The 17,002-nt window shown below is 41.7% G+C and overlaps 2 protein-coding genes across 2 annotated transcripts in view; both read left to right on the forward strand.

The window, feature by feature from the left end:
• The first annotated feature begins 746 nt into the window (after nt 1-746).
• The window catches only part of LOC134539359 (high-affinity choline transporter 1-like), an 81,013-nt gene continuing 64,757 nt past the window's right edge, over nt 747-17,002 (forward strand). Inside the window, exon 1 of the mRNA XM_063381339.1 lies at nt 747-853. The gene's annotated coding sequence lies outside the window, so the exon portion shown is untranslated. The remainder of the gene's footprint in view (nt 854-17,002) is intronic.
• LOC134539639 (uncharacterized) lies at nt 12,748-14,097 on the forward strand. The gene has a single exon (XM_063381826.1). It carries the CDS (start codon nt 12,748-12,750, stop codon nt 14,095-14,097), a length of 1,350 nt encoding a protein of 449 aa, XP_063237896.1.

Below are 17,002 nucleotides of genomic sequence, written 5' to 3' on the forward strand. Positions count from 1 at the left end.
TTCGGCAACATCGGGAGGGACGTCTCAAGGTTAGTAGTTTTTTTAGTTACTGTAGTTACCAGGGACGTCGGATCAGGGGGGGGCAGCAGGGGCGAGTCGCCCCCGTGCTGTTATGCATGGGGGGGGGGGGGGGGGGTGAGAGTATCATTTCGCCCCCCCCCCCCCTCCCTCCTTTTCCCAGAATAAATGTTTGGTCCTGTTAGTATTTTTCTCAACCAGCAGTTACAAACGTTGCATTGGTGATCACATTGATTAGAAAATCAAATTTATGATTGTCAATATACTACTGTAAAATGATTGCAAAATTCCTAGATGTTTATTTCATTTAAATTGTACTGCATCTACTGTCAGAATAGTATTTAATACATACTATGAAATTCAAATTCTTGGAATGGTATATTTTTAATATTTTGGTTCGGAAACTCATTAAATAGCATAATTTTGCATCTGAAATTCCAAATTTTTCCGGGAGAGCACCCCAGGACACCCCCCCCCTACCTCCCTCTCTCTCTCTCACTGACTGACTGAGGTAATTGTGATACATCTTTTCGCCCCCCCCCCCCCCCCCCCATATTCATGAAAACGTTCCGACGTCCCTGGTAGTTACTAACCTTGGGGACTTCTCCGTCTCGCCTCACTCGCTGTTGGCGTGTGCCGCCGAACGTTTGAGCGGGTGGGAGGGGGTTCAGACGATGGTAGTGGGGGGAGGGGGTAACCAGTTCCCCGACCGGCGCGTGGTGCGTGGTCAGTGTTCTGGCGGTGAACAGAGGTGCGAGACGCGACGCGAGAACTGCTCGCGTGTTTCCTGAGAACACGCCCCCCGGAGCCCCCCGGAGCCCCCCGTAAGGACAAGGTGAGGCCGGGGCTCGTCCCTGTGTATGCATACGTTGGTAAAAGTTCAAAGACGCGGCTTATCACCAAGGGGGATAAATTGAAATTATTTTCATCGCCATGTAGAAACAATACTTTTTTTTTTTCTAGAAGCAGTACAAGTTTTTTTTTTTTTTTTTTTTTTAACTTTATGATGTTTGTATAATCGCGGCTTCCGAAAAAAAAATTCTAATAATTTCAGTGAAAGGTTGGTTTACAGTAATAACACGTAAACAAAAAAAAAATTTTTTGGAAATTTTTAATTTACGGTTTGTTTACGTAGAGGACCTAGCCTAACCTAATCAACCTTTCGCTTTATTTACTACTCTACAACCTTCGCAAATAAAAGACAATTTACAGCAATATATTTCGGTAAATTTATCCCGCTTAGTTCCAATAAGCCGAGACTTTCAACGTTTCCCGATGCTAGTGCAGTAGCTAATGGGATAGCACAAACAACCCCCACCCCTCCTTCCCCCACCCCTATAAATCTCACCCCCACAAAAGTTCAAAAATAACAAACCGATATTAGTAAAAGTCACAATTTGGTTAGATACGTGACGTTTGCAACGTGTTCTAACGAACATATATATATATATATATAAAAATTTAAGTTTCCTTTGTACATAATATTAGGAAAAGGTTTTTAAAAAAAAGCTAGCTAATCTTTCAATACTCGCCAGTGATGTGTAAAGATCTAATCTCGGTAACGAGCAAATTCGTGTGTTCTCGTGTTGTTAATGTTGCAAATAAACTTATATATCTTAATATATATAAATCCAGTGTCCTGATGTTTGTTTCCAGTGAACTCTTCGCCAAGTCAACCGATTTGGATGAAAATTAGCATTTATGTGTAATTTTTTCCAACTTGAGAGATAGGATAGTTTTTTATTTCGATTAATGGTCTTAATAATTTAAAATTAATAATAAACTGATTATCAATGTTGATTGGTGTTTAAGCCCGGGAAACAGTGGATACTTCGTCTCCATGACAACGTTGCGTGTATTGTTGTATCAAGTTTTTGTCAAAATTAATTATTTTTATTTCATTTATTATAACTGTAAATAAGAGATTTGGTCTCATCCCCCCCCCCCCCCCCCCCCCCAAATTAATACAACCGTGCGAAGCCGGGTCGGGCAGCTAGTGTATTATAAGAAACTAGGTTCCGAAATTTAACGGAGAATTCTTTAAAATAATGCTAAACGTGATAAATGAAAAATAACAAATCCGCTTTTCAAATATCAAAATATCTGCTTTGAACCTTATTTTCGACAAGGAATTTTATTAAAATACTGTATCTTGTTAAAATTAATTAAACAGTTAAATCTTAAAAATAATTATTCAGCACTCTTTCGAAGCTATACGTCTATGATATTTTTAAAACTAATCTTACTCGTATAACAATAAGTATATGTTTTTCTTTAAACTGCTGAAACGAGACGGTAAATAATTACTGCGAACAAGTCTTAACCTTACTGTGCTGATTCAACATATTTATCATGTAACTGTATTATATTATAATTTTATTTTGAAAAATAAAATAAAACTTCGTTAGTGTCGATATTCGAACCTCATCCTTCAATGTTGACAAGCGCGCGCTCTAACGCTGTGATATCGAGCTCGTTAGCACATTGTAAGGATGGTGTGTGTTATTCTGATTGAAATGCCAGTAGTTTTTTTTTTAAAGATATTTGAAAACTTGAGATTATTTTTTACAATGACCATTTTAGTTTACCAGTTATACTTCGGGGTATCTAGTTTCACTATCATAATGCTTCATTTGGCACACCAATACGTTTAGTACGTACCTATCTTAATGTTTACGAAAATGACTATATTACTGGTACACGTGGGTACGCCATCTTTGTGTCCAATTTCAGTTCATCTTATTTCCGTTCCATTTTCCGAAATTACTTCCGTATACCAAGAGCTAAAATGTTTACACATAAAAAAAAAATCTTTCTCAACAGAACAAGTAGAGATTAATTAATTCCCTTGTTTGAGAACGCTTTGATCCAATAATGCTTCATTGGGAACCTTTCCAAAAGAAGGGGGGGAAAATTGAGTAACTCTTCCAGTAAACATCTAACCTCGGTAACGAGCGAACTCATGTGTTCTCATGCTTCGAGTTTTCTGAGTCTTCCACAGATGACAGCACCGTGATTGCACATTTCCATTTATTCGACTTATGTTCCAGGCACGAAATTACTCGTACCAAATGCCGGTCACCGAGAGCACAGTGTTGCTTGCACATCAAAAAATCACTTTCGGCACAGCCTACAAGGCGTAGGTAGAATTCGGGTTACCTATTTATTCTGATAGTATCTAGGAAACTTTTGTAAACTTTTGTAACATTTTAAGAACTTGATGTACGTAACATGTTTATGTTCTCCAGTATTGCAAAATTATCAGTTTTAAATATTCGCTTATTTTACATGCAGCGAAAATATTATGAACATTTTTAACTCATTGAATAGCTTAGAAGGAATTTCATATTATATGCCAACTTAGGTAATTATTTAATTGTTTGACCTTCAAACACTGTTCTTATCCCTTACATTGATTAAGTGGTCGTATTAAAATTTGCTTTGCATCAAGGTTTAAGATAATATTAAGATAGTTTAAAATAAATTCAAACCAATTTAATACTGAAGAAAGTTTATTATTTTTATTTTAACCCATGCTTTTTCGGTAATAACTCGTTTCATAAAAAATTGTTTCGCCCAAAGTTTTAGATTAAGTTAAGGATTTATACAATAAATTATCATGGATTTAATAGTATATCAATTAAAAAATTAATATATATTTTTTTTTTTACTTTCGAAAATGTTATTTCCACCCCTTGCAGTAATGGCTGGTTAGAGAGAAATTTAGTTTAACAATAGTCTTGGACAATATTTAGAAAGTTAACCAAAATAAGAATTGATTTTATAGTGTTCATGGTAGTGAAGTTTAATTTGTTTTCTTATTCCAACCCCGGGACTTTTCAATCCCTTGCAATAATGTTTTTTTTATTATCAAAAATTGTTTCAAATTAAAGTTACAACATTTACAAACAATTTCAACGAATTTGATAGTGTGCATACTAAGGGAGTTAGGTTTTTTTTATTCAACCCCCTTTTATTCCACTCCTTGCAGTCATGGCAGGTCGTATAAAAAATATTTCAGATTTCTAATGGTAGAATAATATGCTGTTTGCTTGTTTAGTAGGTGCGAATGAATGAGCTTGGCGGAAAGCAGGGTACCGCTTTTTATTTTCCTTGTTTGTTTAGTTTTCTGTGAAAAATATAGACATTGATGGGAACACGAAGAGTAAAATTTATTGTTATTAGCATATTTACATCTCAATTGAGTTTCCATCATTGTCATAGTTTCTCAAAAAAAAATATCAGTGTAGTATATCAGATCATCCCTATGTACTTTAATTAAATAAAAAAACAGTGCAGTGGGGTTGTTCGGGACATTGACAGAAAAAGGGGGGGGGGGGAAGTCCATGACCCCTGTTAACACTCTCCCCCCTACTTCCTCTGGATCCGTACTTGGTTTCCATGATTTAATATAAGGAAATATTTTAAAGATTTCATCGCCTTATATAATGACGCAATTTCACAGGAATTTGATGGTTTGCATTTAGAACACTAACATGGTTATTAATTCACCAGGAAAAGTGCCAAAATTTTTTAAGATAAATTAGCAAAACCATCGTCGAAATTTATGTTTCAGGTTGGCTTGAAAAAATTGTTTGTTTTTCGAATTTTCTCTGATCGGGGACCGAATCTTCCTTACCTACCCACCCCCCCCCCCCCCCCCTTTTTTTTCCCCCTCTTCCTCCCGTACAGTCACTGCGGTAAGTTCCCTCTCCAAAATATTAGTGTCCCGCAAAAGTAAACAGGTATAGGTGTAGGGTTGCCACTGAGGGGATGAATGCAGGAATGTACGAGTTCATAATTATATATGAGTGGGTGGAAGTATGAGTGAGTGTATGAATGTATGGATAAAATAATTAGGGTCGTTTAACGTCTCATCGTCACCGAGGTAAGATTTTGAAGAGACTGAACGGATTCGGTTTGTGAAGCTGTAGCACCCCGAGAAAAACCACTGGCTTAAATCCGGCAACGTCCGTCAAGTTTCCCACTGTTCTGATCTCGGCGGGAAGCTAGTTATCTGATCTCCCAACAGCCTTGGCCATGATTTTTTTAAATGTGAAAACATCATTATGCTAAAAAAAATTGAAAATATATCGTAAGGTTACTGGAAAAATATAGTAATTAAAAAAAATAACAGGTATAGGAATTTTTCTGACAAATAGAGTACAAAATGTTTTTATTAGAGGAACTTCAATGACAAATATGATTTGTACTTCCTGGCTTGTTTTGAACACAGAAACAGTTTTGTTCGTTTTGGTTTCAGAAACTGGACGTACCAACTATTATTTTCCAATAATCTCGCGATATTTTTATCAGCTTAATATTTTTTAAGCATCCTTTCTGATATGAAGCCATAAAATAATTTAATAAGCTGACAATAAATCATAATGATGGAACTCATTTAAAAAAATAGAGGCCAGGTTTATAAACTACGCAAGAGACACAATTCACGCAAGTTCAACAGCATTTTCAAATACCAGTTTATGAAATACTCACGGCGCAAAAACGCAACGCAAGCATCTACCAACTTTTAACTTTTTGCGTTTCTGCTTACTTTTTCACCTTCCACATATGAAGTTAAGTATTCCGGAAACTTTTAAAGAAACCTACTTGGTGTGCTTAGAATGCAACACTTTCGCACAGTGAAAGAAAATAACTATCTTAATCCAAATTATTAACATTTTTATGTTTTCATGATACATATGAATAATCAAAATAAGCCCAGGGGAATTAACTGGTTTTATGCTGGTTCACAATTTCAAGTTGTTGTGTTGGCGTGCTTTATAAACGACCGTGGTTTTCTTGCTTCGGTTGCGTGTTGCGACGTTTCGACCCTTGCGTAGTTTGTAAACCCGGCATAGAGTAACCCGTTGTCTGGCACGGGTAATTTCCTGCAGTCGAGTGTCGACAGTGGAACAAGAGACAGGATGTGGTTTTCCACGTGCTGTACGTAGTTATGCTTTTTTTTTAACCTGTAAGTACTGCCTGCAGCAGTTTGGTCACAGGCTGCTCACCAAAAACCGTACTGTAAAGGGGAAAGAGATAGGAACCGAACCTGAATGAAGCATGTTACCTTTTCTGCACGGCTGAAACCCAGCATGATTACACGTATAGGCTTCGGCCTGTGACGCACCTAGTCTTTTTCTAACCCATACCCTCCCAAATAAATACACTTGGTTTTAGATAGGTTAGGAAAAAAAAGATTCCGTCACATCCTCCAAGATGGCAGCCTCCAGAAGACAAAACCAAAATGGCGAAAATGATGTTAAAATCGAAAAATTGGCTGAGACATCTGATCCAATATGGCGGATATGTTATTATAATTCAATATGGCGGACATATTATAATTCAAGATGGCTGCCATAACGAAAATTGCAACGTTCTATAATCCAATATGGCGGTCATAACGAAAAGTGCAACGATCACGTCATACATATCCAAGATGGCGTTCGTAACTAAAAGTGCAACATTAGTTAGTGTGGTGCTCGATTTAAAGATGGCGGATACAATATGGCCATCGAGGTGAAGGTCAATGTCAAAGGTCAAAGTCGTATAAGATGACCGTCGTGATGCTAGAGTGATCGGTCACTGACCCCATCCACAATCCACTTCCAGACTCCAGTTCCAGAACCGATCAAACTATACTACTAATATTAAACAAAAATAAATGGTTATGGCATACAAATATGGCTTCTTTCTGTTTCTCTATATTTCTCTTGGAAATTTTATGTCTATACATTCTGGAAAAAAATGCGTTTCAGCAATTTTCAGTCTTCCAAAAATACAGTTCAAACACGAAATATGGAAAGAGAACTAACTACACATCCGTCCACAGTGTATCCTTAAGGCCCGTTCTAGAATGATACGGAAATGTATCACGTAAACGGAGACGGGTCCGTGCGGATTAGCTAGGCAATGCTGAGATCTTCCGTTTACATTATTCCGTACGACCAATAGAAGCCGAGTATTTGGCTTCGGTGGTAGCCATGTATGTTTATGTTCTAAATAAGTTAAGAATCTGTTCAAGTGAAAATAATATAATTACTTTGCCGTTTATTTTTATTATATATATGTAAATTCTGCCCGAGCTATGATCTTGAAGCATATATGTGTGTGTATATATATATAATTTCATATTTCGTATTCTTGAAATGAAATCTCATTGGTTGCCGTTTGTTACGTTTCCGTGCGTTGTGGAAGCCGCAGACGCGACAGTGAAATGTTCCGTGGGATCCGCCTCCGTTTCCGCTGCGTTTGTAGAATGGACCTAAATGCTTTTTTTTCGTAAACATTCACCGCTCTGATAATTTGAGAAGTTTTCAAATCACTTGTTTTTTTTTTTTTTGACGTGACAACGTCTAATAAATTGATGAACGCCGGCTGCACGCACGAAAAAGTGTCCCGTTACGCACATTGTCACGTTATGCTATGTCCCGTTACGCACCTTGTCCCGTTACGCTGTGTCCCATTATGCTCATTGTTACGTTACGCTGTGTTCCGTTACGCTGTTGGCGAGTGCAGTAATAATAGGTTATGTTACAATTGACTAAAAAATGATGGTGATTCATTTAATTGATGATAGATATATGATGACAGTTTATTTATATGAAAACTTGTTCATAATTATATTCAAACAATATAGCTAAACGCCAGTTTTTAAAATTAATTACAAGTCATCTACACGTGAACTGTTTCGTCGACTGTTTATAAAGTGAAGTGAAAAGTTAATGTGGTTTTAATTGCTTATTACAACAACAATTTCGGCAATAAAGGTTAATTATTCTTGCATTTTAAAAATCTTATTACTAGTATAATTTCAAGTATTTATTCTTTTATTATTAAAATAAAAATGGTTCAATTTTATTCATAAAAATATGCAATCATTTCATCAGTGTTTTGTTATGACGTCACGTTAAACTATCGTCCGTAAACCGACTTTACAGACAACCAATTTTTTCCCCCGAATCCCTGCACACCGCACGTGTGCCCGGGTTGACGTGGATCGCATCAAGGAGTCGTGACTCTGGTCAGCAGCGTGGAACCTCAAGGTTGTCCGTCAGAGACGCCTCACGGATGTCGTTGGAGGTTATAATCACCCTCGCCGTCCTTGGAGGAAAACGCTTATGCCCGTCCTAAAATGACACGTTAACGGAGACGGATCACGCAGACGGAGACGGACCCGCACGGATTAGCTCGGCAATGCCGAGCTCTTCCGTTTACGTTGCTCCGTGCGACCAATAGAAGCCGACTACTTGGCTGCGGTGTTTGTGTTCTAAATATGCTAAAAATAATTGTTCCAAGTACAAGAATATCTAGTGTTATATTATTACTTCATGGTTTAATTTTATTATAAATGTAATTTCTGCCCATGCTGTATTCTGAAAGGATACTTTATATATTTTATTAAATTAATATTTCTTGACCTTGAAATGCAATATTATTGGTTGCAATTTGTCTCCGTTTGCGTGCTTCGTCTCCGTTTTCGCGCCATTGTAGACAGGGATGGGATAGTAGGTAGCGTATACAACACTGGTATAAAAAGCGCCGGGCAGGCAATACAGCTGAAACTACTACCACCGGGCTAAGGACCGTTAGATTGTTAGAGGGGGAACGGAGGGGGAAAAAAATCCCTACTGACCAGACCCAGGGGAAAGAGGAAGCGGTTGAGTTTCAAGAATATTTTTTTTAATGTGCGAGTTCACCCAGATAGTAGATATAAAATTATAAATCTACTGTTAACGGAAGTCATCGGGAATATTAAATGTTATGCGATTAGCGCAGATCACGTTTACAGTTATGGCCACGGTAACGATAACAGTTTAGATTTTTTTTTTTTAATTGTGAGTTCGAAAAGTTTTGAATTTAATAATAGGAATGGGACGCTACATAATTACTTGCTCGGGTTTATTTCGACGGCACTGATTGGGATTCGATTCCTTATTCTCAGTCATTTATTTCCCCCTTTCCCTTCCACCCGACATCCAGGCCGCGAACCCGCTAAATAGAATAAATTAAAGCACTCAAGGGTCTTTCCTACAACTTGATATTTATATAATGTCACGGTTACCACTCATGTCGTATATCCTTATTTATTATACCACCAAACAAAAAATAATATTATTGCTTTGCTTTTTTATCACTTAAAGATGCTGGGCGGCATTCCGTTGCCTGTGGCTATTTTAGTTTACCAAATAATATCCCTGGATAGTTTCACTATCAAAGTTTCATGTGGCGCACCAATACGTTTGGTGCGCCCCCTAATGTTTACGAAAGTGACTATGTACGGGTTTACGTTGCTACGCGTGTGTCCGCCATCTTCGTGACAATTTCCGTTCATCGACTCCCGTTACGTTTTCACGAAATTACTCCTACCAAATGCCGTGTACCGGGAGATAAGATGTTTACACACCAAAAAAGGGTTGATGGGGGGGGGGGGTGGGGGGGAGACACTGCCCTGTAGTCGAACACTCGTGTGGCAAAGTAGAGACGTGGGTTGACCTCTTAACAATTGGCGCCGTCCCCGTTCTTACATCCCACTGGTCTGCTCACCGACTCTGCGATGCAGTCCTCAAACAAGTTTTCTCGGCCGAAGGCTTTCTTGTTTCTCGTCCGTGGCCCAGACGTAGCGTGCAGTTATCTGCTTCTGGGTGAAGGCCACGCGTTGAGTTACTGACCCAACCTTTTTGGCGTGTCCTTTCCAAACCATCGCCAAGAGCAGAGTTAATAACAGCCATGGCCTACGCCCAGAATACGACATATATATATACATACATATATATATATACATATACATATATACATATATATATACATATACATATATATATATACATATACATATATACATATACATACATATATACATATACATACATATATACATATACATATACTATCTGTATTTACTTGGGTGTAAAAAAAACTGTAACTTCGGGCTGTGACAATAACGCCTTGCAGTGGTAAACCTAGACTTTGCAAGACCTGGATATTTTACTTTGGGGGGGGGGGGAAGAAGTTATGTAATAAACTCCAGTGATAAAGGGGGTGCGGGTTCGGTGCCCATCCCTACAAAAAATTTAAAAAAATAAAACCTTCGAAACAAAATTTTTAAGCCAATCTAAAACTTAAATTTCGACGATGGATTTATAATGTATCCGAAGGATGTTCAAAATTATTTTCGTGGTCAATTACTTTTATAAATTCTAACGATCAACGTCCGGTGAAATTACGTCACTATAAAGAGGAATATAAATTTTGACATGTTTTCTAATGTGAAAACTCAATTCAAATTGAAAGGTATTGATCAGCTCTTTGTTAACAAGAATTTAATTCTTCCTTTTCCCACTAATGAATGGCCAGTGTGATACCCCTCTAGGCGCGGACCTAAGGCGACTGTCCGACTTGCGCCTTAAAGGTCCCTTTAGCATAAATGATCTTATAGGACCTCAGCCTTTCATAGTTGCAAACGTCCTTATGGAATCGACGATAACCCTTTCGTGGAAGGACGAGTCGCTCACGTCCTTCAGTCATTCTTGTGGTGTTTGAGGAGTCTGTGGCGCTATCGTTTAGTCTGCTGCTTAGCCATCCAGCTGCTGTCCACGCCATTTCATGTTTATCTTTAGTTAGGCGTTGTCAGGAGACGGCAAGCTGCACTGTTAAAAATGTTCACCTTAAATTTACGAAGAACGCTGGTTACAAATTACCCAGGGCCCTTCGTAAATTTATCGTCATCTACGTAGATTTACGGGTACTGGGTTCATTTACTTCGAAAATGAATCCACGAGAGTAATCTTGGTATTCAGGCCAAACTATACAATAACTATACATAAGAATAAATGTTAGCGTGCTGCTATAACTCCGTAGCCCCATGTGGGTTATATGATGTGGTAGTCAGTCCTCCATCCCTCATCCATGAAGAAGGTTTTGGTTTGGAGCTGCAGGAGTTGGTGTTCGAAGATATGGGTGTCAAAAGAGGGCATCGCACCAATTGACTTATTATGGGAAGTCGGTGCAGCAGCTGAGAATCGAGTGCCGAAACGGGACTGTTCCCGAATGTTCCAGAATATCATATAATCTTCCAGAAGGTTCGAAAATGTTCCAGACGATTCTGTGCCATCGAAGGAATTTCCTTTACTGCAACGTTCTAGAAACCGGAAACGGAAGTCCAGTATCTTCTGGAAAATTTTCGAATTGTCCACTATCGTGTTGAGATAGGGATATGCTCCAGCTCAGAAGGGTATATGCATATAGACGATGGCGAGATGCATGCGACAGTATACTGGTAAAAATGTTTGGAATTAAACACATACTTATCTTACAATGGTCAAATATTAGCAATACCCTTAAATTGCTCCAGTGAAGCTACGGGTTGTTAGCTAGTATATAATAAAAATAAATGACCAAGTTATAACAGAATAAAATATATTCTTGTGAATGAAACAATTTTTAACGTTTTCAGATTATAAACAAACATGGCTACCACCGTAGCCAAGTACTCGGCTTCTGTTGGTCGCACGGAGTAACGTATACAGAAGAGCTCAGCATTGCCGAACTAATCCTTACGGGTCCGTCTCCGTCTGCGTGTCATTGTAGACCGGGCCTAATGGCATCGCTATAAACGAAACGTTAATACTAGATTTTAAAAAATAATTTCTTATTGAACAATACTTTGCAAGACGTGCCATTTTCGGATCGTGCAGGCCACCAATAAAACGACCGTTAATCACTGGCAAACAAGGCAGTTAACCCTTCTACTACCAAGGGGGGTAATCAAAATACCCCATGGTGGTTTTTTTTGCAAGGGGGACAAACATGTAATGATTATACCTTTGTTGCACCAAGGTCGTAGTCATTTCGCGAACCCCAAATTTAACTCATTAAATTGTCTTTACCGTAGGAAGATCCAGTCTCTTTGTCGTAATGGAAAAAAGTAAGTATCCACTATTTACATCCAAGATGAGCTCTTATTTAAAAACATAGAATCTTAGTTGCGTGCGGTAACCTAGTTTTTTGAAGTAAGAGCTGTAAACGCAGAATCTTTAAAATGGAAGAGTAAGAAAAAAATCGATTGATCGTAAAGTGTGTCACGTCTGCAGACTCATTTGGCAAAGTGGGGCAGGGCACATGCTCTATCCGCCAACCCTTGATGTTAATAAATGCACATCATATCGTTTCGTAAAGTTTTTGGCGTCAACTTTATCTTGTAGCACCACGAGGAAAAATTCCATGTTTTACCTTTACCTCCGACCTCTAGCCTAGCCCAGCCCAAAGACTACAATCTTATACAATATGAGTCAAAATCCTACCGACAAAACTTAAGCTTTATGTTTTACATGAACACATAAGTTGAAAACATATTTACAATATTGTCTAAAGAGCTTCTTAAGACTGGTACACGACCAGCCAAGTGAAATAATCACTCAACTACGAAGCCACTGCCCTGCGCTGAAATTCGAAGTGTATTTTTTTAAATATATATGTGTGTGTGTGTATTCAAAGTGATTCACAGAATTAAATACAATTTCAATTTTCAATTATTTTTCTTTTAAACTACGTACTTCTCTTTTCCCTCAGGCCCTAACAATGGTCCGAACTCCCCGTTGAAGACTTCGGACACTTCGTGCCGCTCCCTGTATGACTCGGTACTTTTTTTTTGTCCCGAAGAGCGGATTGGGTACTGCCTGAATTAATTAACAACTCGACATCAAAATCCATCTTGACTTAACGGTGATGAACGAGAATTGTCGCCCTCGTGTGGAATGCCTGCACTCCCCCCCGTTTTGCATTCGCCCGGCTGGGGATGCGTGGGCCACACCCGCCCAAACCCGCCCTCACCCGCCCAAACCCACCCTCACCCGCACTAACCCGCCTTCACCCACCCTCACCCGCCCAAACCCGCCTTCACCCGCACTAACCCGCCTTCACCCGCCCAAACCCGCCTTCACACACCCTCACCCGCCCAAACCCGCCCTCACACACCCTCACCCGCCCAAACCCGCCTTCACACAACCTCACCCGCCCAAACCCGCCTTCACCCGCACTAACCCGCCTTCACCCGCACTAACCCGCCTTCACCCGCCTTCACACACCCTCACTCGCCCAAACCCGCCTTCACACACCCTCACCCGCCCAAACCCGCCTTCACACAACCTCACCCGCCCAAACCCGCCTTCACCCGCCTTCACACACCCTCACTCGCCCAAACCCGCCTTCACACACCCTCACCCGCCCAAACCCGCCTTCACACAACCTCACCCGCCCAAACCCGCCTTCACCCGCCCAAACCCGCCTTCACCCGCCTTCACACACCCTCACTCGCCCAAACCCGCCTTCACACACCCTCACCCGCCCAAACCCGCCTTCACACACCCTCACCCGCCCAAACCCGCCCTCACCCGCCCAAACCCACCCTCACCCGCACTAACCCGCCTTCACCCACCCTCACCCGCCCAAACCCGCCTTCACCCGCCCAAACCCGCCTTCACACACCCTCACCCGCCCAAACCCGCCCTCACACACCGTCACCCGCCCAAACCCGCCTTCACACAACCTCACCCGCCCAAACCCGCCTTCACCCGTACTAACCCGCCTTCACCCGCCTTCACACACCCTCACTCGCCCAAACCCGCCTTCACACACCCTCACCCGCCCAAACCCGCCTTCACACACCCTCACCCGCCCAAAGCCGCCTTCACACAACCTCACCCGCCCAAACCCGCCTTCACCCGCACTAACCCGCCTTCACCCGCCTTCACACACCCTCACTCGCCCAAACCCGCCTTCACACACCCTCACCCGCCCAAACCCGCCTTCACACAACCTCACCCGCCCAAACCCGCCTTCACCCGCACTAACCCGCCTTCACCCGCCTTCACACACCCTCACTCGCCCAAACCCGCCTTCACACACCCTCACCCGCCCAAACCCGCCTTCACCCGCCCAAACCCGCCTTCACCCGCCCAAACCCGCCTTCACCCGCCCTTATCCGCCCCGAGGGTCCGTGCTCCTCGTGCGGAAGAGACCTCAGGTTGTCTGCTGGAGCGGACCTGGTGCCGCCGGCCTCCGCCTGTGGTCACGTGACTGTGTGTTCTCGGTCAGGGTCAGCGCGTGCCGGCTGACATTTCGCGTCCGCGGTCACAATGCGCTCGCCAGGGACGCGCGATCGCTCTGACGACGAACATGGCGGATGAGATGGGATCATGATCGTATCCGGGGTGATGGGGGGGGGGGAGGAGGCAAACTGTCCCTTTTAAAATAATGCCGAGCGTGATAAATATAGCTACGAATTCAAACTAATGCGATCACTTTCGTCTTAATCGGTACACGTACTGACGACGAAAGCCTTGTAAGCGTCAGTTTTTAGCCCCAAACTGCGACGAGTGTCACGTGGCATGAGTCAGAGGCTGTGAGTAATGACTACTTTGCTCTACTCAACGATGTGTAAAAGAATAGTGCTTGGCACGTAGTCACAGAGCTACAGTGATCTCCGATGCGACATGTTATCGTTGCACGCGGTTTCAGTGAGTGACCTCCTTACTTATCGAACTTGAAGACGTTTCACGTCAAAAAAAAAATTTGTAGACTGCAAAATATGTGAATTAACGGGCGAATACAAGAAAATAATTATCCTAAGTACCCAATGTCAACAAATTTTTCGAGTGGCAGTCGGTTAGTTGCTGGCGAACGGTCTGCCGAATTGACGCCAAGTTGTTAGTAGTACGGGAAGGATCCATGAAAGATTGAATGATGTCCCGCTGAGATTTCCTCCAGGACCCAGGATTCTTTTTTGTTAGGACTCGTACTTGATGGTGGTGCTCCGATCGCTTGGAGCCGGCTCCAAGGGTTCCCTAGCCCGATGCTGAGTCGACGTGGTGAGCGACGACACAGCTCCGGTACTAGCCCGGACAGCTAGCAGGGGTTGGATAGGCCTCCACTGGACCACGGGTTCACTGGGTGTCTTGAGGGGTCCCATTGAGATGTAGGCGCCAGCAGTGCTGAATACGTCTAAGAGCTTAGGACGCAGCCACTTGTCTGGTTAGCTGAGTGAGGCCAGGGGGTGACGGTGGTGTCTATACTGGGATGGGTAGCCTAAACCTCTGGACATAGTCGGATCTCTAACACCTCTCCTGTTTCGCGTATACGGCGTATTCCGTATCCACGCCCGTGGGGCCTCAGGCCGGCAGGGCCTAACGGCTAAGAGAGCTGGGTTAGCAAATAAAAGGGGAGCAATCCCTCAGACAGTCATGTGGTGAAGGAGTGCATGATGGATCCGACACTGGCGCCTTACACGAGTCATCACACTATTTTTTGACCAGTGGCGGCTCCAGGATTTATTTCTGCGGACTGTACCGCATAGGGTTTGTGCAAAGTTTTTGGGAGTCCGGGCTGTACCAGGGAGTCTTGCCCCCACATCAGAGGGTGGTCCGGAGGAATTTTCAAAATTCAGATGCTTTCCGTGGGTAATTTATTTCCCTCCGAAGTCCAATATGTGTAATATATTAATCGGAACTATTATTATAAACGTACAATTATTGTGTGTCAACAATATACACTTTAATACGTATAAAGGTCACAAAATCAATAGTTACGATTAAACTTGTGTTAGTAGAAAGTGAATATTACAAAACTCGTACATTAATAGGCGAATATATTGTTTAATTTATTTGCAAACTGCCCTTCTCAGAAGGGCACAGTTTGTAATGGAAATAAGATTATCTTTTCTAATAGTTTTTAAAATAAATCTAGCTTTTAATATGGATTTGTATTTTTATAAAAAGTATAATTTGCAATTTGGAATTTTGAAAATGTTGGGTACGCCCGGGCCTATCCCCTGGAGCCGCCATTGTTGTTGACGCTGTTGGAATAATTCCACTAGAGGAATAATGATCCGATAGTGTCATTCCGATAGAGATCTAAAAACCTATTCTTGAAACTGTTATAGCGGGTATCGGATTCAACATTGTTGGGTTAACGAAAAGTCTCTATGGAAGTGTGGCAACGTCGCTTTTAGTGTTGACGTCACCGGTAAGAAGGCCAAACACAATGAGGGAAGGAGCTTTTCTCACGAAAGAGTCTTTAATTTTTTCATTATGTTCATCCCTTTTTCTCTAGTTGATTGACGTGGAAGTCATGTGTATAAATACATAAGTAATAATTAAAAGTAAGTTGTAAAGGTACGCCCGAGAAACGGAAAAATCGTATGACTTACGTTATACAGAATGAAAAAAATATATGTTTTAAGCACGGACAAATATTATCGTGCAATGCAAATGTCAACTTTTATTTCTTGTGGGAAAATTACTACAAAATACCATATAACGCTATCTGAAGAACGTATTTTTTTTAGAAATAGATAATTCGTATTGTTCTTCCTCAAAATGCAAGTTGTAGTGGTTCAATTTATGTCAGTAAAAATGCTGTTTTTGCGTGTATCGTATTTTTTATTCATTTGTCAAAAAGTTCCGTTTTTCTGTGTCACCTCGCGTTTCGCTGCGGGGTCGAGGTCGAGGAAGAACTAAGAACTGACGTGGCAACAGTGTTCAGGACACCGCTGCTTATCGCGATACGTAAGGCCCCCCCCCCCCCCCCCCCCCCCCCGTGGTGGGCGACGACCCCTGGCGAGTCAGATAACCTACAAACCACAGGGATGAAAACCAGGTTAGGTTACTGTTACTGAAATGAAAGGTCGGTTAGGTTAGGATGGTAGTGTTATTTAAAAACAATAATCTTTGGCCGTGAAATATACAAATCGTGGCAGTATGGTGGCTCGGATCAGTTTTTTGCTCAGTTGCTTATGCCGACAACACTGTCCAGAAGACGCGTGTCGCGAACTGACTGTATCGCCACAGCAATGGTGTGGCTGCTTGGTGGCGTGGCAGCGAACCATGCCCTGCGCCTCCTAGTTGCAGGGGCGTAGGAACCATGGGGAGGGGGGGGGTGACTGGGCGGACGTGTCCTCCTGAACTTTTTGGGTGGAGGGGACTGT

Source organism: Bacillus rossius, chromosome 15, assembly GCF_032445375.1.
Source record: "Bacillus rossius redtenbacheri isolate Brsri chromosome 15, Brsri_v3, whole genome shotgun sequence".
Lineage (NCBI taxonomy): Eukaryota > Metazoa > Arthropoda > Insecta > Phasmatodea > Bacillidae > Bacillus > Bacillus rossius.